General features: G+C 30.9%; 2 protein-coding genes across 2 annotated transcripts; one reads left to right on the top strand and one right to left on the bottom strand.

The window, feature by feature from the left end:
• Nucleotides 1-3,031: 3,031 nt before the first annotated feature.
• LOC143045281 (uncharacterized) lies at nt 3,032-7,287 on the bottom strand. Its single transcript, XM_076217665.1, has 5 exons — nt 7,127-7,287; nt 6,207-6,300; nt 4,852-5,011; nt 4,305-4,457; nt 3,032-3,626 (listed from the first exon to the last, which is right to left on the bottom strand). The coding sequence occupies exons 1-5, from the start codon at nt 7,255-7,257 to the stop codon at nt 3,460-3,462; spliced, it is 705 nt and encodes a 234-aa protein (XP_076073780.1). The 5' UTR covers nt 7,258-7,287; the 3' UTR covers nt 3,032-3,459.
• A 6,670-nt stretch (nt 7,288-13,957) lies between these two features.
• LOC143045280 (eukaryotic translation initiation factor 3 subunit D-like) lies at nt 13,958-23,830 on the top strand. The gene is made up of 14 exons (XM_076217664.1): nt 13,958-14,135; nt 15,632-15,677; nt 16,391-16,530; nt 17,107-17,195; nt 17,669-17,735; nt 17,941-18,062; nt 18,340-18,472; nt 18,884-19,162; nt 19,531-19,610; nt 20,301-20,430; nt 21,057-21,199; nt 21,736-21,928; nt 22,611-22,748; nt 23,641-23,830. Exons 1-13 carry the CDS (start codon nt 14,013-14,015, stop codon nt 22,743-22,745), a joined length of 1,680 nt encoding a protein of 559 aa, XP_076073779.1. The 5' UTR covers nt 13,958-14,012; the 3' UTR covers nt 22,746-22,748; nt 23,641-23,830.
• Nucleotides 23,831-24,212: the final 382 nt, after the last annotated feature.

Raw genomic sequence — 24,212 nt, 5'->3', positions numbered from 1 at the left:
GCAAGATCATGAACTTTGAATCGTGTATAAAAGTAACCTGTTACACCTACAGTATAGGTAGATGGTAAAAAGCAAAATTACAAAAATACTGAACTCCGATGATAATTCAAAACGGAAGTCCCCAATCAAATGGCAAAATCAAAAGCTTAAACACATCAAACGAATGGATAACAACTGTCATATTCCTGACATGTGTAGAAAGGTAATACATATATACCCAGAAAACGTTGTTTATTCTTTAGTTTTCTATGGTGTGTCGTGTGTGCTGTTGTTTGTTTGTCTTTTTCATTTTTAGCCATGGCGTTGTCAGTTTGTTTTAGATTTATGAGATTTGACTGTCCCTTTGGTATCTTTCGTCCCTCTTTTCTTTATATTTAAAAAAAAAGCTGAAATCTCCTTTTGTTAAATATGATTGATATTGTGTCATCAGTAACAACATATTAAAATTTGAAAGTTTGATTGAACGGTTTAAAGCGAGTTAAAGCAAGGACACGACCGGAAAGAACCATTTCTTCTGAATGGTTAAAGTGAAAATCGACAATATTGATCTTGATTTCCATTTCGTCATCAGTAACAACAACAAAAAATTTGAAAAGCTTTGGTTAATCGGATAATGAGTCTTCAAGGACACTGCATGGCATCCGACCACCCGTCCGCCGTACATCCCCTAATCAATACCCGATTTTACCTTTGGAAATCCGTTTAGAATTAAAAAGATTATTTTTTATCAATCATTAATGAAAGAGAAATAGTAAAATAATAATTCGCGTTTAGTGACCATTTCTCATCCCAGGCATAGATTACCTTAGCCGTATTTGGCACAACTTTTTGGAATTTTGGATCCTCAATGCTCTTCAAATTTGTACTTGTTTGGCTTTATAAATATTTTGATATGCGCGTGACTGATGAGTCTTATGTAGACGAAACGCCCGTTATAATCCTGATACTTTGATAACTATTTAAGCTGAGAAATATCGGTGATGAATTATTCACATGCAAGTGAATATTCGACCTCATTGAATCCGTATGCATGTGAACTTCAATTTAACCCCTTAGCTAGAGAATTGTGTGCTTTCAAGTATCTAAAGGAAGAGAAGGTCAACATTGAAAGTGAACGTCAATATTCTTTTAAATATGTTATTAGTATGTAACAAAGATCATTATTTTTAAAAGAATCTGTAAAGCGCTTCTAACACATTTTTTTCAGTGAAAAACTGAAAGCTAAAGAAATATGCAATGGAATTTATATAACAAATTATCTAGTTTTGCAGACAACTAAAAGTTAGGTAATCAGGTAATCATGGATTTATTTCATATTAAGAATACATTGTTTTAGTGGTTCTTAAGATAAAAAATATCCTACTTACATTTTACTCGGTTTCATTGGAAATCTAACTCGATCTTAATAGAATAAAGCATGCAACCTTTATAAGGTGTTGAAATACCTTAAGTTTGTTTACTTGATCCAACGAAGATCTATTAAAAGCTAATTGATATTTCATACATATTAAATCTTACTATATAACATTTTGATTATGTATATTGACCAGTTACTTGAATTCCAATTGGGTACTTACTGTGCATCGATATCACTTATTGCAGACTTGTTTCTGTAGTGTTATCAGCAGAGACCAATCGAAACAACCACACTTCCAAAATTTTAATAAATCTTTCCAATATTTGGAGGATTTTTGTTCTGAATAATTTAGACTTCAATATATACACTTCAAGGGACACTAGCTATCATATTCACGTTCGACGGGTTTAATGAGGTTGAATTATTCACTTGCAAGTGAATAATTCAATAGCGATATTTCTTTGCTTATTTTGACAAAATTGTAGCAAATTGGATGATAAAACGAATTATTATTGCATTATTTCACTTTTATTATTGATTGAACTAAACAAAATCAGATTCTAATGTTTTACAATTTGTCGCTAGTGCTCTTTAAGAGATTTATTCTGTTGAACTAAATTTATATCAAGCTAATAATAACAATGAACCACTGTATTACAGGCACTTTAGGGGTTGGTGTTTATATATCTCAATTTGTTTAATTGGCTGGTGCATGTAACAACATATTTGAATTATACAAAAGAAGTCTCTGTATAACTAAAATATAAGATCAGAGTTAAAAACTTGTCAAAACTTTTACATTTTATCAGCAATACAAGGACATCATTCCTAAATATAAATCAATATGCAGACATCTTAACCATTGAGGTATATGGTATTCCATTTTTTATGGTTATATTCTATACAAAGCTCAAAAAATGACCCGATTCACCTCAAAAGCTAACCTTACCTTTAAACAGACTTATTCACAAGGCATATAGTTAGGATACTGTTGTTAGGTCATTAAAGATGAAATTTCCTAAAAATCAATATAATATTGATTTACTCATCAGGGCTTTGCATTGGATCTAAAACCGGTAGTTGGCATGATACAGGTGATCTTCTTTTCATATAATTCGTGATGGTATATACATGTATGACACTTAACCTTTAACAGGGGGATTGTGCTTGACTATCATAGATAAAAAAAACTTGTTTGATTAGCTTAATTGAGGTCTAGAGTTTGAGTATTAGTAACTGCTAGTAGTCTATCAATGTCATTATGCTTAGTTTCTTCAGTAACCTATTCTTACATTGGGCTCAGACTTCTTTTTAACAGAGTTTTATTGTGCTTTTTTAGTATGTTTGTTTATTCCATATTGGCTAGAAGTACATGGTAGGGTTGAGATTTCAAAAAACTTGTTTTAAAACACTGCAGTATTTTGGCTTCTGTCCCGAGTCAGGAACCTCTAGCTTTTGAGAGTCCTATGTTATCTTAATTTATATGTTTAAGAGTTTTTGCTGAACTAGTAAGTATATGTTATCGTTGACCTTCTGCTGTTTTTTGCTCTTTGGTTAGGTTGCTGTCTCATTGACACATTCGCTTTGCCATTTTCAACTCTTTTAAAAAGAAATTTATAATATATAATGTCTTCATTACCAGATGCAAAACAAAACCAACATAAAGTCATTAAATTAGTTGAGCAAGTTTTATTTGAAGAATCTTTAGCTTTAAATTCCAATATCATATTCATTCATAACTGATGCAGATCTAATGAAATTGAATGATTCTAAATATGTTATATGGTCTAACTTAGGGACTACTTTTTTTTTTATAAAATCTGACTAATTATAAGTCATCAAACACAAACAAGTAAATATACAAGTAAATCTGACTCTCTATCAGTGTGGTTCTAATTGGATGCTAATACAGTCATTCTTCACTGCTGCCTGCAGCATTAATTTTTCTTTCTAACTTAACATAATTAAATACAAGGCTCCTTGCCATTAACAACAGTTTTGATTACACATTATGGTATACAAGAAGCTAATGGTCTGATCAGATACATTTGCATGACTGTTACTGATATCATTATCCAAGAATGAAACAAGGACATTATCTATCAATCAGATTCTTTTTTTCTTCTTCTTTGTTCGACTGGACTTTTTTCTTCTTTTTCCGCTTTTCTTTTAATAGCAGTTTTCAGCATGTCTGGTTCTAAAGTCTTTAAAGTATAATAGGTCCACAATGCTATCTCTACATCATGTGGAGTCCATTTCACTGAAGCCTCTGAAAGTTTTTACAGATGAACATATATAAAGTACTACAAAATTTTTAAATGTGATATATATTTTTATGCTTTCTCTCACTAGGAAATGAAACTTATTGTACATCACATCTCTGGCTGGTACCTTTTGCCTTAGTCTTCTTGAAAATGACATCTTTAAAAGAATTATAATTATTTTTTTCAACTCAAACAACTTTCTAGGTGATATGTTAGGTACAACTGTGAACCCTGTTTGTAAATATATTTTACATATTATATCTCACGTCTTTCTGATCTTTGTCTTTTTCATTTTGGCTATGCTGAGGTATGTGTTAATAGAGGTATGGTTTTGATTGCTACCTTTGAATCTTCTCCCTAACTCTTTTGCAATGTATTCATTGTTTTCTTTCCTCTCCCTGTATTATTCGGCTTACATAGAGCACAATTCCTATTCATGTATAAAATTTTATTCGCAGGGACCCTTAGGGTGTTACTTGTCATGTTTTTCCCTAAAATTTCATGCTTATTTTTGCCTACTGAGCTATTTCTGTTATATGATGTTCTTTGTTTGTATCATATTAATATATTCCACAGAAATATATTTTTTGGTAGGGATAACTCATGAATAGCATGTAATACTGACAGTAGGAAATAGTTTTATAGTCACTTTTGTTATGTGTTAAGTACTGATTTGACCATACCTTTGTTTAACTGTTTAACAATGCCCTTCACTTGGTCCATATATCTGGTATAGAAGGCAGGTGTATAAGCAAGAGGTTTAAGTCCCGGCAGAGCTAGCATACTCTCATCTGCCATGAATGCTGCATGTTTAGGTGCACCTGCTGCTAAAACAGCTGAAAATAAGTAAATTGACTACAAAAAAACATTTACTAGAAGGTCTTCAGATCTTAATCTACAATTTTGGTTTAGAAATGAATATCATGAAGTAGATCATATAAATCACAATAATCATTTCATCCTTGAAAGAACAAACAGCTTGCATCACTTTTTGGGGAAATAATATCAATAAACATTAGTAGTCATCCTTAAAACCTCCATGTTTCAGAAGCCATATATTTTTACCTTTAAATATCTCAGGCTTATAGTCACTATGATCTAAAAGGACCTAAAAAAAGAATAGATAATTTCAGCTTTAAAGACCAACTTTGCATTAGTAATCTCTAAATTTATCAATGGTAAATAATTAAAAAATATGTTATAAAACATGTCAGTACTTTAAATACATACCTGATGCAGTTGCTGGACCAATAGCCCTTAAAACTGATAAAGCCTTGATAGCTTCAGAAACATTTGGTAATACACTAAAGGCTTTCTTGCTTGCTTTCAGTACATCTTCCTCAGAGTTTTCCTTCACCATTTGTTCAAGACGTGGTCGAAATTTTCCCCTCTGAAATACACATAAGAAACAATGTTTTAAAAAACACCTGCACTTGAGAGTGTTACTCCTCTAGAAAATATAATTGTAGAATACTTAATACCAAGACCTTCAACATCTAAAAAAAAATATAAGTATAAGAACTTAGATTTGGCAGATTCTTACAATTTGTCTGTCCGAAGTCTACAGTCATCTCAATGTAATTTTTAGAAAAGAAAAATTTTAAATGTCAATATTCATGCTATTCATTATGAATTTCAATTTAATCTATTTGTCATCAAATCATATCTTGATAATTGCATTAACCAAATGGTTTCTGTAATGTGTAACCTTTGATAGTAATTGCATAGAACCATACCACAAAATATATTTATTTAACCTGTGTAAATTATTCAATTTTGTGGCATTTTGTTCAATTTTGTTTTTGTGAAATTGTTTAACATATAACTCCTTATTCTATTCATTTTGCATTTACATTTTGCCATAGATTAAATTTAGTGGCTCAGTGTATATTCACTTGTGTTAAAGTGTCTTTTGATTGAGTTACACCATTAAAATTGATATTTTATAGTGTGCCTTTTTTAGGCTATAAAAAAAGATAAGTTTGTTTGACCTAACCTTAACTTTCAAGAAAATAGCTGCCTACTCTAAATCTTTATACTCCTAATTGTGAAAAAGTTTTTTTTTAATCAGTTAGACATGAACACTTAAAATCATCTGACACTTCAATTTCCCCTTACCGAAAACAAAAGAAGAAAATGCCTACCTACATGTACCTACCCACTGTCTCTGCATTGGGTAGGGTTCGGGCAAACCATAATATTTTTAATTGTGGCCTTATGTTGTGATGCAACACTATTGTTTCAGATTAAGGCAAATGTTGGAATTTATTAAAACCCACTGCATTTGTTTGCACCTGTCCTTAGTCAGGAATCTGATGGTCAGTAGTTGTCGTTTGTTGATGTGGTTCTTAAGTGTTTCTTGTTTATTTGTTGTTATATAGATTAGACTGTTGGTTTTCCCATTTGAATGGTTTTGCTCATGTAATTTTTTGGGCCCTTTATAGCTTGCTGTTCGGTGTGAACCAAGGTTCCATGTTGAAGACTGTACTTTGACCAATAATGGTTTACTTTTGCAAATTGTGATTTTGATGAGAGAGTTGTCTTGTTGACACTCTGACATACCATATATCTATATAGAGACTTACCGTCAATTTCCATTTCATTAATTTACACAATTCATCATGTGTAATATGTTTTTCTTTACGTCCTTGTATATTCTTTGGTAGTTCTTCCTGAAACCTAAAATGATTATATCATGTTATTATTCATGTTCTTTACATTGAACAAATCATGCTAGTGATGTTGTTTTTTAAAATATTTCTCAGATCATTTTTTAAATATTGATCTTTGAACTTGAGGGATTTGTTCTTTGAATTTTCAGTAGCCCCCATTTTGTTTGATATCAGGGGCGGATCCAGCCTTGCAAAAAGGGGGGTTCCAACCACAGGTCCTCATTCTCAGATTCTAGCATCGTATATCACTATCAGAGATCTATACGAAACTATTCGGTGGCAGCTTTAAACAGGCGGCTTAGTAATCAGTTAAAATCAAGAGAGACCAGTCCAGTTAGTATAGAAAGTCCCTGGTAGAGCTCTATACCGACTTGATAAAAAAACAAATAACAAATTATACACTTTTGACAAGACTACATATACAAATAAAACACAGGTACAGAGGAGACTAAACTTTAATATAAGAGGAGCATAAGCATGGTAAGGTTGGCAGGTCTGCAGCTTTAACTTAATTTACTAATGATCCAGTGACAAATATTTCATATTTAACATATATTACAGAATACAGAATACATATCACACAAAACTTTGAAAATTAGTGAGGGGGGATAGGAGGGGTCTTGATCCCGAAATCCCGGACTTGAAAAAACGAAATCCCGAGGTCCCGAATTTAAATAAAGCAAATCCCGACATCCCGAAATCCGAAAAAAAGGATTCCCGGATCCCGAAAGGGTCAATCCCGAAATCCCGAGCTTAAAAACACCCGATCCAGGAGTCCCGATAAAGGTCCTATCCCCCCTCATTAGTCTGTACCCTTGAAAGTCCCCTCTTACCATAAATCGAGTTGAATCAGATCTTTTTTCTTTTTGTCATTCAATCTTTCTGATTTTGCCTTCAATGCAGATTTGTATTGATCTTTCAGCTTTTGCCAGTCACTTTCTTCAAAGTTAGCGATTTCATCCATTTCGCGCCAAAAATTACATAAGAGTATATTCAAGGGACGTAATATAGAAAAGGTGCACACAAGTACCAACAATAAAAAAAATATGAAAGAAAGAGCACAACTATCCCTTTTATAGTTTTCGTGAAGATATACGTGACATGAGGATGATAGAAACAGGCTTTTATAATATTACCTCACAGACGGAAAACTCATCCAACTTATCATGGACTTTACTAGGAAAGACATGTCATAAAAAGATTTATTAAGATGTTGACAGCACAGTAAAACCTACATGAGTTAATTATGATTTTCAGTTTGAGGTGCTTCTATATCGATATATATAACATTTATGAATTCAGTTGTTTACTTATTTTGTATTGATATTTTCTGCTTAGTCAAATATTAAAACTTTTTTTCCATTGAAATTACCGATAAACATTCTGTTTATTTTAGGGAATGGTCATTATTTATCAGCTCAGGGGGTCAGTTCAAATTTTTCACATTTTTTTTTTGTTGGCAACCCCCATCCTCATTCTTAAAAACCAAAAAAACAAATAATGACCCCCCCCCCCCCCCCCCTCGGAGAAAAAAAATTTCAATCAATTAACAGTTAACTTGTGAGAAGGTGGATGACTACCAGTCTCATTGTAACAGGCTTTGAGAAACCAAGAGTATAACAAAGAGTTTTCTTCTTGATTTTTTTCTAAAATAAAAATATCTGACATGTGTTTGTAGGACTTGAAAATTGAAAAAATAAGGATTTAAATGAGAAAAAAATTAATTGTTATTTAACTTGAGCATTCATGTACAAAATGAAGTCATAGTCTATACATATTGTTATCTTAACTTTGAAAATGCTAATCCTTAAATAGTAAAGCTATCAAAGGCACTATATGCCAAATATGTTTATATACATGAGCATGTGTTAATTAAAATTAATGGGATGACAAAAAAAAGACAAAAAAACACAGAAAATTCATTAATCCAATTTATTTTCCTACAACTAATAATTATACAAATTTTATATAGATAAACTTTCAAACTTTCTCTATAATGAATAAATGTACATTTGTTGTCACAGAATTATTTGTAAATGAACAAGATAAAATATTTAAAAGAAAGAGGAAACATTTCTTGGATTTTAATGTTTTTCATTATATAGTTATTTGTATTGCAATCACAATCACAGGCATTTTTCTCTGAATTTTAATTTACCTTTATAACTTAATTTACTTAGGTATAAATGAAAAAAAAATCAGGATCCCAATATAGAAAGTGCAACTGGAATTGTTTTTTCAAAATCATAAAGTGTATTGTTTTGTATGTGTGAATGCCGTGGTGCCCATTAAGTATTCTTATGAGAGTCTTGAAGGGGTTTAAGGAATAAAGAAAAAGGGTCAAATAAACAGAAAATGAAAAAAAATAAGGAATAGAAAAAATAGAAAAAAAATAAAGAATAGAGAATATTGGGGGTTAAAATATAAAGAAAAGAGAAAAAGGCAATGATAATAATTTTATAAATTAATTATAAGATATTTGTTTTATTCCAATTAAAGGTCCCAAAAAGAGCAAAGTAATTTATTACAATGATTTTTATAATTGATACAATAATGTTGACATAAATCATAAATATGAATTTAACTATTTCAATTCCTAGATGTTAAACCACAGCCAGATCAGAACCAATATACACCCCAAAAAAAGGCACTACAATATATCGATTATTAATTACCAAATGATTTAAAATGATATACACACCTTCTATCTCAAAAATGGCATCAAAATGATTTAAACACTATAGAAAGTTGAATATGCATGGTCAGAAACTTTTCCAACTCATTGTTTCCAGTGGTCAAAACTAGGTCAAAATGTTTTGATACAGTTCTTAATCTTTTGTTTGATTGTAAACTTACACATCCTATGGATGATGAACCATAACAGATGACTGTGATATATAAAGGAGTGATCAGATTCACTACCTTGAGAGATTATGCATTCTGCTGGTGCTTTACACTATCAAAGATTTAATAATGACAGACATTATTTCACAGAATGCACACTCACTTCAATATCTTCAACAATTTATATACTAGTCAGACATAAAAACTTAAATTGTGTGACCCCCCCCCCCCATAAAATATTTTTTGATGGTAACCCCCCTGTGGTATGATATTTTTGCCAAAGACCCCCCCCCTAAAATGCACCGACCCCCTCAGCTAATAAATAATGACTGTTCCCTTATACCACTTTTTAACACCAGGAACATATATGTTAAATATTCTGTTCCCAGTTGACACTAATGTACAATCTTTAATTTTGAGGGTCCAAAAATTTCAAGTTTTGCTGTAAAAAAAATATTATTTTTTTTACTTTTTCCTTGCAGTGTTCAAAATTCAATTATCAAGCATGTTTTTTACAAATTGTGAATTGGTTGGAGAGTTGTCTAATTGGCACTCATACTTCTTATATCAATTTGTTACTGATTACTGAACTTGTTCGTTCATTGAGCGACAAATGCATAGGAGGATCCAGGGGATCCTGAAGGGCCGTGTCCCTTTTGGTAGGTAGAATTTGATTGATTATATAGGCGGAGTCACTGAAGCATGACTGGAGAGGGCCTCCCCTTAGGTTAGTCAGCATCCTCTCTTTATAAAAAATTCTCAGAAGATCAGTTAATGTCGATAATCGTTCATTGCTTTATATTAATAATCACCAGCAGCAATGCATTTTATTCTGCCGCTCAGATTGCCTTTAATTGCTTATTTACTTGTGACACAATCCATCAGTTTCAAAGGTAAAGAGCATAGGCGGATCCAGGGGGCCCTAGGGGCCCGGCCCCCTTTTGCCGGAAAAATTTGGTTGATTATATAGGGAATCACTGAAGCATGACTGGAGCGCGCCCCCTTAGGTCAGTCAGCGGGCCCCACCTTAGGAAAAGTTCTGGATCCGTCACTGAAGAGTGACAACGATAGTATATATAACGAAAATGGGGACTGCAGTCCCATATTGCTTCAATAAGACTTTACCAGGGAAGATATAGCGCAAAAATTTCCATCCATGTAAGTATTTTCAGTGTCTTATCTTTCAGAAAAAACGAGCGAGTTTCAAAGTGCTTTATTTCTGTTTTATTATTTAGTTACATATTGTAATAGATGATTCCATATAATAATTTAATTTACCGTTATAACTTAACATGTAATCAATATCTACATCTAAAAATAAAAAAAAGAAGATGTGGTATGATTGCCAATGAGACAACTGTTCACAAGAGACCAAAATGACACAATCATTAACAACTATAGGTCCCCGTACGGCCTTCAACAATGAGGAAAGCCCATACCGCATAGTCAGCTATAAAAGGCCCCGATATGATAAAGGTAAAACAATTCAAACAAGAAAACTACCGGCCTTATTTATATAAACAAATGAACTTGAACAGTTACATCACAAGCTGGGATGTTTGCCGTCAATCTAATTAAAATATATGAGCTCACGTGAAGTATAAAGAAATCAGAGATCTATATTTAATTAGATTGGTTTACAGTCCTCCTTCTGATGAAGGAATATCTCTAGAAAACTTAAACATATCATTGAATAGCATTCATCCATCTTCCAAAAAAAAACTTCGACATCAAATATCTGTGTCGGTACCACAACCTACATCGACTGACATATATAATATATAGCTACACGTAAACCTTTAAAAACAAGGACGGAATATTGAATCGATGCATGATCATTATGTGAGTGAAGAAAAAGCAAAATTTTTAATAACTATTTCGTTAAACCTGAGACTACTATAGTATATCAGTCATTCCCAAATAATGGGTACAATTCGAATGTAGACACTGTTAAAAAATAAATTTCAGCTAAGCAGAGATCGAAGAGAGTGCTGTTTTCTTCTGTGTCTATATCTAGTCTGTCACTTTTTTAAGTTTTACTTACACCATTTTAGTTGTTTTCAAGTTTTAGCATTTTTTGTAAGACATGGTAAGTATGAACGTATCGGAGGTTAGTGTTGTATAAAGTCACATTAAAAATTGCATTAGAGAAAAACACAAGATGTTAATCAAGGCTCATGTGAAATGGCTTACATTTACCACCATAACAAAATGATTTATACGTATTATTCTGTAAATATTGAAAGCAAATACCAATTTAAAGGTCTGAATTAATATAGCGTTTAAAAAATATTCAAATTAGTAGTTTTCACTACTTATTTAGTAATGAATTTAAACTAATGAAATGTTATGTTGTATAATATTATAGTTTCATAATACAGCTTTCCAGGAAAAACCCTATTATATATGTTTTGAATCACTGGTATGTATTTGTTTATGCTTGTAAATCCACATCCCCCATCTTTGTTACGGGTTAATATTAAACCAGTACCTAAAAGCTGATACATAGTTACACTCAACTCTTTAATGCTAGCTTTTCTAAACAATAAATTGACATTACAAACTAAAAAACTATCAAGTTATATGTTTCTTTTAGTCAAATGGACTTGTTCTTGTCGAAATCTCCGAAACGATTCACTCAGAAATATTTTTACCTAAACCGAATAATGTTAACCTTAATCTTATGTAGCAGACAGAGTTATTAGTTAATTTTTAGCTCCCTTTGGTAAAACTCTAAATTTCATATTTGATGTATTTCATTGTTAATTAATTTACATGAAGCTTAAAAGTATATATTAGTTAAATTACATAGCTTTTGCTATTTGAATTCATTGGTTAAAGATATTTATTTATATTGTAAAGTTTAATATTTGCATCGTTGCAAATTCTTTGGTTACCTTCTGTGAGAAATTTATATATTTTATATAAATAGTTTTAGATTCTTCATTTCAATCCTCTGAGGACTGACAATCCAGTCCATCCAATAGGGAAAGCCTGGCTTTCCAACCATCGTTTCGGTTTAATAGTGCATTAGCTACATGTCTGCATAGTACGGGTTAATTTGAAGTCATTGAATGCTCCATTTCTATTCACCTTTGGCTCTACATGAGAAAGGTTGTACTGTGTTGAATAAATTATATATTGTTTTCAGTTTTTGGTTTTCATTTACTTGGATATATCATAGCGCATCACTTTTGGCATCAGTCGTTTTCCGCACACATCAGTTTACAAACTAGAATTAGCTGTGGTCCGTATATCCCCGAATCTTAGGCAGAATTGTTCCTGCTACATTTATATTACAAGTTATCAAAAAGTAAAAAGTATTTACCATATTAGAAAAAAAATATAATTGTTCACTGCCATTAAATTATGCTCGACTATAAAGTTTTGGAGTCAATTAGTTGCATTTCGAAAATTTCTATCCTCCGTAACGACAATTAAAACCTCCATAACGGACAATGCCAGTTCTTACCAACACCAAACATATAAATGAATGTAAATATTGGAATTAAATGACAAGCAAGACAACAGAATTAAACATTTTGCTTAGTAAATCCTTAACGAAGAAGAGTAAAGTCCTGTTAGAGAAAAAAACTTTTTTTCCTTAAATTTCTATCCTCCGTAACGTAAATCAATGATGTCGTCTATGATTGACATCGCCTTTTGATATTTATTAGTGACAATTGATGGACTGTTATTTGGTATCTATAACAATGTACAAGAATTTCAATTGTAATGATCGTGTTTACATGCATGTTTGGATTTTTTTTTATTTACATAACCCCCGTTACATTGATGAGTCCTAAATAATCTTGAAGATGTTTGCTATGCACAACTGTTAAAGTTATGATTGTCGTCGTATTTACACAAGTTGTGTTCTAGACTATTTTATATCTAAGAAAATGGCTGATTATAATGTTCCTCACACGGAGGTTAGTTTTATTTTAATTATACATGGTAATATGTAACAATTTTGTTGAGTTGCTTTCTCAAAACTGATTATTGAGAAGCTTTATGGGTGCTTTCAATGAAATAATCATCATTTTGAGTTGTCCTTGGTTAGTACGTTCCAAAATACCCGTTACGTAGGTTAGATTCTTATATGCGACAATCGAAAAAAAGGAGAAAAAGAATATTTTTTTTATTTTTCGTTTCATTGCAATAAAAGCTAAAGGCAGGATTTAAAAATTTGATGTATCAACTTTGCTTAAAGTCACTTTTTGGACTTGTTTTCCAATCATATAAATATGTTTTGACTGAACCTAAAGATACGTTACGGTAGGTTATACGATTATCGGCGACATTGGTTAAATTGGTAAATCAAAGTGTATATTATAACTTTTGATTCTAAAATATTTTTGTGGTTAAAAATCAATAAAGTGTCAAATAAAAAGTGTAATTCTAATCATGATTCAGATGAAATTAAGTATTTTAATTCACACCGATATTTGAAGTTTTTCTTGGCGACATTCGGAATTCGTGTGATTTCCGTATTTTGAATAGAAAATCACCCAAATATATTTACGATTTACATCACAAAAGAAAATGATTTTATCTTGGTATACATATTAATCACTTAAAACACGAAAAAGATTATCTGTGACATATATTAAGCTTGCATTTTGTAGTTATTTGCCGGCGACACTGTAATTTTGTAATTGTACCCATTTTTTGGGAATGACTGATATATCATAGTCCAAATGTGTCTGAGTCTTCATTGGTTATAATTAAGGTTGTTAACCTCTTAACGGTACATGATCGTACATGGTATACTTGATTGGGACCATTGTTGTTCTTTTTTAACGAATCTTTTCGGTTATTAGTTTAGTCTGAAAACGAGGCTGAAAGAGACGATCACGTTTTGCCGGTAGAAACATGGCATATTTTAATCCCCCACAAATTCAAGATAACCCCGTTGGATGGGGTCCTTGTGCTATTCCTGAACAATTTAAGGACATGCCATATCAGCCCTTTTCAAAGGGAGATAGGCTTGGAAAGGTAGAGTAACGAATAAGTGGTCAACATATTGTAACTAAAAAAAAAGGGGGAGGGAAGGATTGTCAGAATGATCCAGGAAAGTTCCTAGGGTATCTAACAGCAGATCAGTTTCGTTCCATCTGGTAAATGGTTCTATTATAAAGCTTCAGTATCTGAGACCTAGGTTAAGGTCGCACTTGTACTCACAAATTGCATTGTGTATTGGCCATGTGTAGCTTAAGCTTGTCAATGATGATACAAATGATATGAATGACTTAGTGACGTTACTTGTTAGTCCAAATAATTATGACGTCTTAAAAGGCTATTTTTCTATTTTTGCTTACTGATAGCCTTTCAATGTGTCATAATTATTTGGACATGTTAGTGTCAACGGTCATATTTGGCTACCATTTTCAAATTTTGGTTTAAAAAGGTTCATGTGGACCTTTTTGCTTCAATGGCTGTGTTTTTACTGCAAAATTTACTTCTGAGTACAGACAAACCTGTGCATCTTGAAAAGTTTTAAGGCATAGCATTCCTCAGTTCCTGAGATAAATAAAATTCAAATGCATTGTATGTTATACAAAATTCAAGACTGAACTGAATTTTGCAGTACACTTTTTTCCATCCCTGCAGAAAATGATAAAATAGTCAGTTCAGTTTCACTTTATACAATTATGGTCAGGTATCTGTTGTCTATGTCAATCAATACAGCTCACTTTAATTATTATTGGTGGGGAAGTTCTCAAACCTCTTTCACACCTTAGGTTATTTTGACACCTTCTGGACGAATAAAAAAAAAGTGCACTGTAAAATCCAGTAAAGTTTTTAATTTTCTAAAACATCAAACATATTTGAAATTTATTTATCTAGGGCATGCTATGCCTTAAAACTTTTCCAGATTCACAGCTCTGTCTCAAATCAAGAGTAAATTTTGAGGTGAAAATGCAACCATTTTAGCCAAAGGGTCCACATGAACTGTAAGTGATCCTGAATAGATGTTTTTCTGACATGTCACTGGACCAATTTAACTTTAAATGCCTTTAAACAGTTTTGTTATTTAGAAATCAGGTGTTGCAAAGTTCTGCTAAATGACTGGAGTTCCAAGAATTTGTCAAAAGTTTTAAACCAGAAATACATGTACATTGTATCTGAAATCTTATTTTCTCTTATGTTTGTGCTATGTACATGTGCTATTTGTTCATATTCCATGCTAGGTGCAAGAAAAATATTTCTCTTCACTCACTAGTATAATGTCTGTTCTCTGCAAATAAATGGATGAAATTTCATTATCACAAAAAAATTTCTTGGGTTTCTTCTGAATTTTCCTATTGTGATGTCATAAAAAAAGGCGACCATGCCTGATGAGGTCACATTTAAAATTCCAGTCTTTGATTTAGGAAGTTTGAACAAAATTTCTGTAATGTCACTAATATCATTTATGTCTAGAGCTGCAGTTTGAATAATAACCATATTATACATGAATTATATAATCTCTCAAGGTGCTTTATTTTTAGGTTTCTGATTGGACTGGAGCAACCTATCAAGACAAAAGATATTTAGGTATTGGTTTATCTAAGTAGAACGGTTATGTTTTATATAATAGTACATGTATTTATCAGATTTGCACCTATTTTTATTTGGAGTGCAGGTGTTCAGCTAAATTTCAATCAGAATATAGACAATAGACAATATTTTATTAGCACAAACACATTTACATTAAATGGTTATGGCATACAAAATTAAATACAATATATAAGTAGCAGTTCAATAATCAAATAATAAAAAAAAGTACTAAATATTGTGGTTAACATGATCATGCAATAAGTCGAAGTAAGCATTCGTCGATTTTTTTTACTTTAGAGTTTCAAAATAAAAGCTTTAATTTATTAAAGAAACACATTTCTTTAGATATAGATTGTTAAAAAATTTAGGTTTTCTCTCTTTGCTTAATATTATATATAACATAATTTTGGAAAAATCAATTGATGCATTTAGTTGAGTATTAGTTTCCTAGAAGAATTAGACACTGCCTCTGTCAAACATTCCTTTTCTAGATATACACTGAATCTTCATATTTTCTCTGTGTTACTGGATTTGAATGGAGGACTTAGGATTTATAAAACAATACATTTACATCTGTTTTTGTCTACGGTATACATAATGATAAGTAATCAATGATATTTGTGTTTAAGTATTCTAGACTATTACTCAAACTATCCAGATTTGCATTATATCTAACTATATGTACAGTTCTGAATGTTTGTATTGCACAGGAAAATACAGTTCTGCATTTGGAGGATTAGGAAGCCAGTATGCTTACTACCATGAAGAAGATGAGAACAGTTTCCAACTTGTTGATACAGCTAAGGTTCAGAAACCAGTGTACCAGAGAGGAAGAAGAGTTTATCAACAGGTATGGCATGAAAACATTGAAACAGGGTTCTAAAACAAATTATGAAGTATAGTTGTTTTGCTGAGTACAAAACTAAGCTTTACTTATTTGGTTAAAAGAATATTGCTGAAACAAAAACCCTCAGTATAAAACAGTCATGTGACAATTTTGCAGGTTTTTTTTATAAACCTTTTCTCACATTGTCATGAAGAGCACATGTTGTCAAAAGTTTGTGTGTTTTTAAGACATCAATAGCTTAATATTACTATTTGATATTTGTCTGCAAATAAAAAATGATGGAATCATTATGAGACAACAATATTACTGATAAGTGGACTGTCTCATTGTTGTAACATCATCGTGATAATATTCAATCTTCAGACTTTTTTTTTTGAAGTCCTACAAATAAGAATTCTTATCAAATTTAACCACATATCTGCTATTTCAAGTAACAAACCATCTAGTATTGATTATATTCACCCAAGTAAACAAACAAATATTTTATAATAATCCATTGCCTCAGTTTGTTTAAATACAGTGAAAGGACCTAAAATTTGTTGCACAACGTTTGAAATTATAAATACATTTTTTTTGCAGAATAAACAAAGAAAGGAAAGAGAAAGAAGGCAACAACAAGCTCAAGCTAGTATGCAGGTGTTGTCTAAAACACAGAAAAGTAGAGAAAGGTAGATATTACTTACACTTAAGGGTTATTTGTCCTAAATGCTTTCTTTCTAATAAAATTAGATTTTTCTTTGGATAAAATTACTTAGATTGAGGGCAATTATATTGATTGATATATGTATAAAGGAATTTTTCATAAACTGACTAAAACCAAAAAATAATTTTGCAGCAAGATCTAAAGACTATCATATGCATGATATGTAACAGATCGTAAACAGCACACCTTACTGGAAAAACAAAGGAGTAAATACCATTCACAATTTAAAGTATCATGAAATCTTCATCTTGACTTTCTATACCAATGCATTTGAATAGGGGCAAATTAAGCATTTCAAGCAAAATATTCTTTGCTAGCAGTTTTGTTTTAATTTAGAATACATTTATAAGGATTTTTTAATAATCTTTCCTTGACAAAACACTGAATGTTTAAATATGCAAGTAAAACTGAATGATGACAATAATGATACTTTTACAGGGATCGTCAGCGTCTGTTGAGGAAATGGCAGAAACAGTTTGGTAAACAACAAGAAAATAGACAAAAGGTATTGAAAAAGTAGAAATGTTCTAGTTTATTTTTCAGTTCAAGCATGAAAAAATAATTATCAGATTTTAATATTTTAGCATGAAATTATGTCAAAAGCTTTAAAGTTTTATTCAAATATTATTTTTTAATGGCTGACTTAGTAACTGACTCAATAATATCAAACCTTTCTTCTATTATGTCAAGACTTATGTTATTATTTTAAGGCTCCAATCAGACACAGAGATGCCTCTGTCCAAGTTAAAGATAATTGGGCTGTTGTTGAGGACATGGACTTTCCACGTCTTACCAAACTCAGTTTGCCAACATTGGATGAACCTGAAGATCTGTAAGTACATGTATTTTAAGAATTTTTCAGTTTTTGATGGAAATATTGAGCTGAGTTTTGGTATATATTGATTTATTTAGGTTTTACTTTATATAAAGTCCTGGTCCTGTAAGTTAAATGAGGAATAATTTTTATATACTTCAATTTTTTTTTATAGAATTTTGTCCCTTGAATTTAAATGTAAAGAAAAAAGTTTATTGGAACTGTTGTGTATTGTGTAAAGTCAAGCAGTTAGTTATCTTATCCTGTATTTGGCTAATCCATTTTATATTTACAGTGTTAAGTGTGGTAAAATGGAATACTATGACAAAGTTTATGATAGAGTTACAACGAAGAATGAGAAGAAATTGAAACGAGTTGATCGAATCTTCCATAAAGTTACTACAACTGATGATCCTATCATTAGACAGGTAATATAGATATAAAATATAAAAATTATTTTAGAATGAATAAATCTGGTACTGCCAGAAACTTCACTCTAATTGATGAATAATGTTATTAATTAGATTGAGAACCATGTGAACATAATCAGAACCTTTGATAGATATATTTTTGTTAAATTAGATTTATACACACAGTAAAAAGTAATAGACAGAAATCATATTCATTTGACTAAACAAAATGGATATTCTGTGGCTATTCTATTTATCGTGGATTTTATGGGTATAGGTGAACCAAAATTTCAATGAAGATCAAATTTGCTATAGCTTTGCACCTGCTATTTCTGCTTGTAAAAGAGAAAAATCAAATAACCATGAAAATTAATAAATCAGCAGTACATGTAGTTATACAAGTATTTAATGTGAATAATTTAATTTCAGTTGGCAAAGACCAAGGGTAATGTGTTTGCTACAGATGCTATCCTTGCTACCCTCATGTGTTGTACAAGATCTACATACTCCTGGGATATTATAGTACAGAGAGTAGGAAAGAAACTTTTCTTTGACAAAAGAGATGACTCTGAATTTGACTTATTGTCTGTCAGTGAGACTGCTACTGAACCGCCACAGGATGAGGGCAACAGTATAAATACACCAAGAAACCTGGCATTAGAAGCTACTTTTATCAATCATAACTTTTCTCAACAGGTCTTAAAACAGGTACTTGTCTAGAAATAGAAATTACAATTTAAAGGATGATGATTTTGAAATTTGTGGTTTCTCTCTAAAATCTAAAAGAAAAAACAGATGTAAGAAATCCTGAACTGTTTGGTTTCTCTATTAACTACATTAAAAAAATGATATATCTGCAGCTTTGTAGAGAATGATAAAATAGAATTAGAACACACATAATAGACCATACCTTTGAAAATTTTGTTTCTGAATCATTCATTGGACTTTAAAACACCATATATTTCCCTCTAGGTCAAGAGTAAAAATGTTGTGTTAAGTTGAAAATGTTAACTAGATTAGCCCCTATCTGTTTTACATATCAGTTATTGATTTTTGCAATTATTGTGTTTTAACAGGGAGAGGAAAAGCATGAATTTGACAATCCCAATCCATTTGCTACTGATGAAGATGCAAATGTAGCATCTGTAGGTTATAGGTAGGTTCACTCTAAAACATTAAACTAGCTGATAGATGTAGGAAGATGTGGTGTGAGTGCCAATGAGACAACTCTCCATACAAATAACAATTTAAAAAGTAAACCATTATAGGTTAAAGTACGGCCTTCAACACGGAGCCTTGGCTCACACCGAACAACAAGCTATAAAGGGCCCCAAAATTACTAGTGTAAAACCATTCAAACGGGAAAACCAACGGTCTAATCTATATAAACAAAACGAGAAACACGTATATATTACATAAACAAACGACAACTACTGTACATCAGATTCCTGACTTAGGACAGGTGCAAACATTTGCAGCGGAACATGCTCAAGTGTTCAAAAGAAGAAAAAAATCTTATCAGGACAATTATTTATTTAAATCTGAATATTTTATTTACTTGTGAATAAGAAAACAAATTTGGTTTCTTCATTAGGAAAAATGAACATTTTACAACTGGTTTTAAAGTTGTTAAAATGAAATGGCAAAAATAGAATGCATGAGAGGCAATATTTGTATTTACCCCTGCTTTGAATGTTGAATTATATTGTAGTCCAAAACAAGATACATGAAGCTAAACCATCTTAAATATTATCATGATTATACTAGACTAGTTCAAATCAGTCACATATGTTATGACCTATTTTCAGGTACATGTATAAATTATTTTTTTTATTGTTGTGTTTAGGTATAGATGTTATAAATTAGGAAATGATATAGAGTTGATATGTCGCTGTGAACATGATGCTGTGATGACGGGTACGTCGGGAGAAGTACAATTCTGCAATATAAAAACTCTTAATGAATGGGACTCTCGGGTAAGTTTCCCCATATAGACTTTCCTTTCAGGATTTAGATTTTATTTAATGTTATGATCAAAACCATAAAATAAGAATATTTCTAACACAACTTTCTTTCTAAATAAAAAATATGTTTCCCATTGATTAAGGTACATAACACTTCAGGGGAGATAACTCTGTAAAATCAGCTGAAGTTTAAATCACTTTGTATTGATAAGGAAATATTAAGCTTCTCAATGATCAAAGTTAATGTTTGTCAAACTGCTATATATCCAATGAATTTTTTCCAAGAAAGTGATTGGTTCATGTTTTTTGAAATTTTTATATTGTCAAAAGATTTTATGAAAATTAAACAAGCCAAATTAATTTTAGTTCAGATGTTTGGTACCACCTTAAAGTAATCAATATTTAATTTGTGGAAAAAACACATGTACTTTAAAGAGACATGAGTAAAGATATTTGATGACAAATTTAGATTCTTCACCACAAAATAACAAAAAAAGACAACTCACTCACACAATGCAAATTGTACAGGTAGATAATATTTATGCACTATAAGTTGAGAAAGGACAGATCTTTTTACTTTCTAAATAGGAATATTGCATCTTATTAATACATTACTAAAATGATTATATCAATTTCAGTACTGTGGAGGAGTAGATTGGAGAAGTAAGTTGGACACACAACGAGGTGCTGTATTGGCTACTGAGCTGAAAAATAACAGCTGTAAACTAGCAAAGTGGACTGTGTGTTCAATGTTAGCTGGATCTGACCAAATTAAATTTGGGTTAGTTTCACATTTATTTGTGTTAATTTAAGGTCACATTGGATATATTGTTTCAGTTTTCTTTCAATCTCTTTTTTTTTAATTTAATTTATAAATATGTTAAATTAAATTAACAAACAAAACATTATGAATATTTGAATCCTTTCATTCCTTAATCTGGATATGAATTAATGTTGCAAAAAAAAAAGAAGGAATAAAATCTTCTCTCCCACTATTTGTGTTGAAGGAGGATAAGATCAGAAAATTAATAAATGTAACCTTAAATGCAAGAACGTTGAAGATACTTTTGTAGTTCTATTTCATACATCAGAAGTCAATTTTGCTGCCAGTATTTGAATCCAATGAAAAGAAAGTATTATTATCAAAAGAAATTTTTTTTGAATTCAAGGTCTCTCAGAAAAGTTTTGGTGGACTCAATGGAGACATGTTTCTGTATTTTATTTTTATGCAAGACTGCACTTCAAATGATATTATGTTACATTTTTGAATATTATAACTGAATTACCATTTGATAATTATTTTATTTTCTTTTTCAGATATGTTTCTCGATTAAGTGTCAGAGATACATCAAAACATATAATCTTGGGTACCCAACAGTTTAAACCTACAGAATTTGCTAACCAGATAAATCTGAATATGGACAATGCATGGGGAATATTAAGATGTATCATAGACACATGTATGAAATTGAAACAAGGCAAATATCTCATTATGAAAGATCCAAACAAGGTAAGAAGGAACCCCTAAGTCTGCTTGATCCCTGATTTGAAATTACCAAAATTGATGTATTTAGAAGATGTAGAGATGGTATTGGGGTAAAGCCCTTGCCTTTAGTGTTAGAGGTCCTGGGCTTATTCCCTTACCAGTCAAACCATAGACTTTAAAGTTGGTATTTGCTGCTTTCTACTCTCTACTCTCAGTGCAGCATTTAGAAGTACAATCAAAGACTGCTCAGCACGTATTCAGAATAATGATTGTTGGTAGGATTACATTTCTTTCTACTGACTGTTGCCTTGTGAACATGAACTTTGAAAATAATGCTCGGCATGTTGGTGTAGTTCAAAGCAAGTTTTATATTCACATTTTCTTGTCATATAACTTATGATTTTAACGATATGCAACTACACATCATTTTCCCCATCCAAGATGTATACCCTTCTTAGAGAGTTGATTAACGAGTTTGAAGCTGAAATGTTTAATATCTAATTTCCTGAAACTTCTTATTTACTAATCCATGAACTAAATTATACAAACACATATTATAATGCCACATTACAAAGTTATGTGATAAAAATGTATATGCTTCTTTTAATAGTTTATTCAAAAACTTCTATGATTGTTAAAATGACTTATTTTAAATGTTGTTTGTAATCATCTTTGTAGTTATGGAATGTCTTATTGTATTTTGTAGCCTGTCATAAGAATTTATGATATTCCTGATGATACATTTGAATCAGATGAAGATAACGATGATGATGACAGTGACGATGATGATGATGATGATGACAGTGATGATGATGATAGCGGTGATGAGAAAGAAAAATAAAATGTAGGCACTTCTGTTATTGAATGACATTTTGAAACAAAAAAATAGCATTTGAACATAATCTTTTTCTGAAGACAATTTTGCAAATTTTACATTTTTTTGAAATTTTGCTTTGAAAGACATTGTAGACTAAAATCAATTAATTTGTATTTGGAAGACCAGATAAGGAATAACTTCCATTGTAAGTTTGGTTTTGGTTAAGAATGTCTTTCGTACATTTGTTTGCTGGGTACTAAAATTTGCAAAATTCTATCATAATTGCTGTTTTAATACATCATTAAGCATTTATAATTTGGTCACAAGTTAGGAAAAGTGCTGAATTCTGAAAGTACATACATGCATGAATATTGTAAATTTTAGCAATGATTGAATGACTTAGAAAATGGCTCTTGTGAATAAAATCCTAGTTTGACAACAAAGAAATTAAAATGTTCAATGTTGTACATATGAATTATTCTTTTAACATCAAATTAGAAAACTGACATAACTGCAGGAAATTTTCTTGGAACTGTATCATTTAATTTGATAAGCAAGTAGGAGATAACAGACTGGATTATCTTTCCTTAGTTAGATACATTTTCATGTACTCCTTCTATTATGTTTAATGTTTCACCTTAATGTTGTAAACCATACAGCACTGTTTTTTTTTCTGAAAAGTGAACTATAATGTCAACATAATTCTCTTAATATACTTGTGCCCGTTCTGCTATGCCATAGCTTTACAATCTCGCAATGATATGCATTACAGTACTTTACCCTTTATTTACCTTCATAACAATATATCAACTTTATATTTTTCGGAAGCTGGAGGAACTCCTATCGTTTTTTAATGATATTAGAATTCAAAATGAAAAATGTTTGTATAGTATATGAACTTTTCTATTTTATTTTTTAGGTCACAAGATCACAGATAAATTTTTAATAACAGAACATGGCGATGAAGGTGGACAGATTAAATGAAGTGCTAAATTATTAATGATTAATGGAATAATTTGTTCAAGAATTATATTTAATGTACATTTGGGTGAAGTGAAGACCATTTACAGATCTTTTTAAGATGAAATAATAAAGATCATTTGAAAGAATTAGAATTTTAAGCTTTAGTTACTATAAATTCAGAAATGATTGCAATGTTTTTATTATTGCAAAAACTGCTACAAAATGGGATTTTAAATATTGATGGCATTATTTTTATGCAAATTTTCTGAAATTGCAATAAATTAACTCATTTGTGTCTGCTGTCCTGGCAACTATGGCAATTTTAAAGTATTGCAATGATTTCTGGATTTACAGTACTGTTCCATGAATTTTAAACTTGCTATGTTTGGTTATCGGCCAATTTGATTAAATAAAAAAAAAACACCACATACACAGCTTAAGTGTACACTTGAAAGTTGTTCAAGAAGTCCTGTAACTTTCATGAGATACTAAGTATTTTTTTACACTTAAGAATTGAATGCTTATTTT

The sequence above is a fragment of the Mytilus galloprovincialis genome, chromosome 9 (genome assembly GCF_965363235.1).
Source record: "Mytilus galloprovincialis chromosome 9, xbMytGall1.hap1.1, whole genome shotgun sequence".
Taxonomy (NCBI): domain Eukaryota; kingdom Metazoa; phylum Mollusca; class Bivalvia; order Mytilida; family Mytilidae; genus Mytilus; species Mytilus galloprovincialis.
This window is presented reverse-complemented; position numbering and strand designations above follow the sequence as displayed.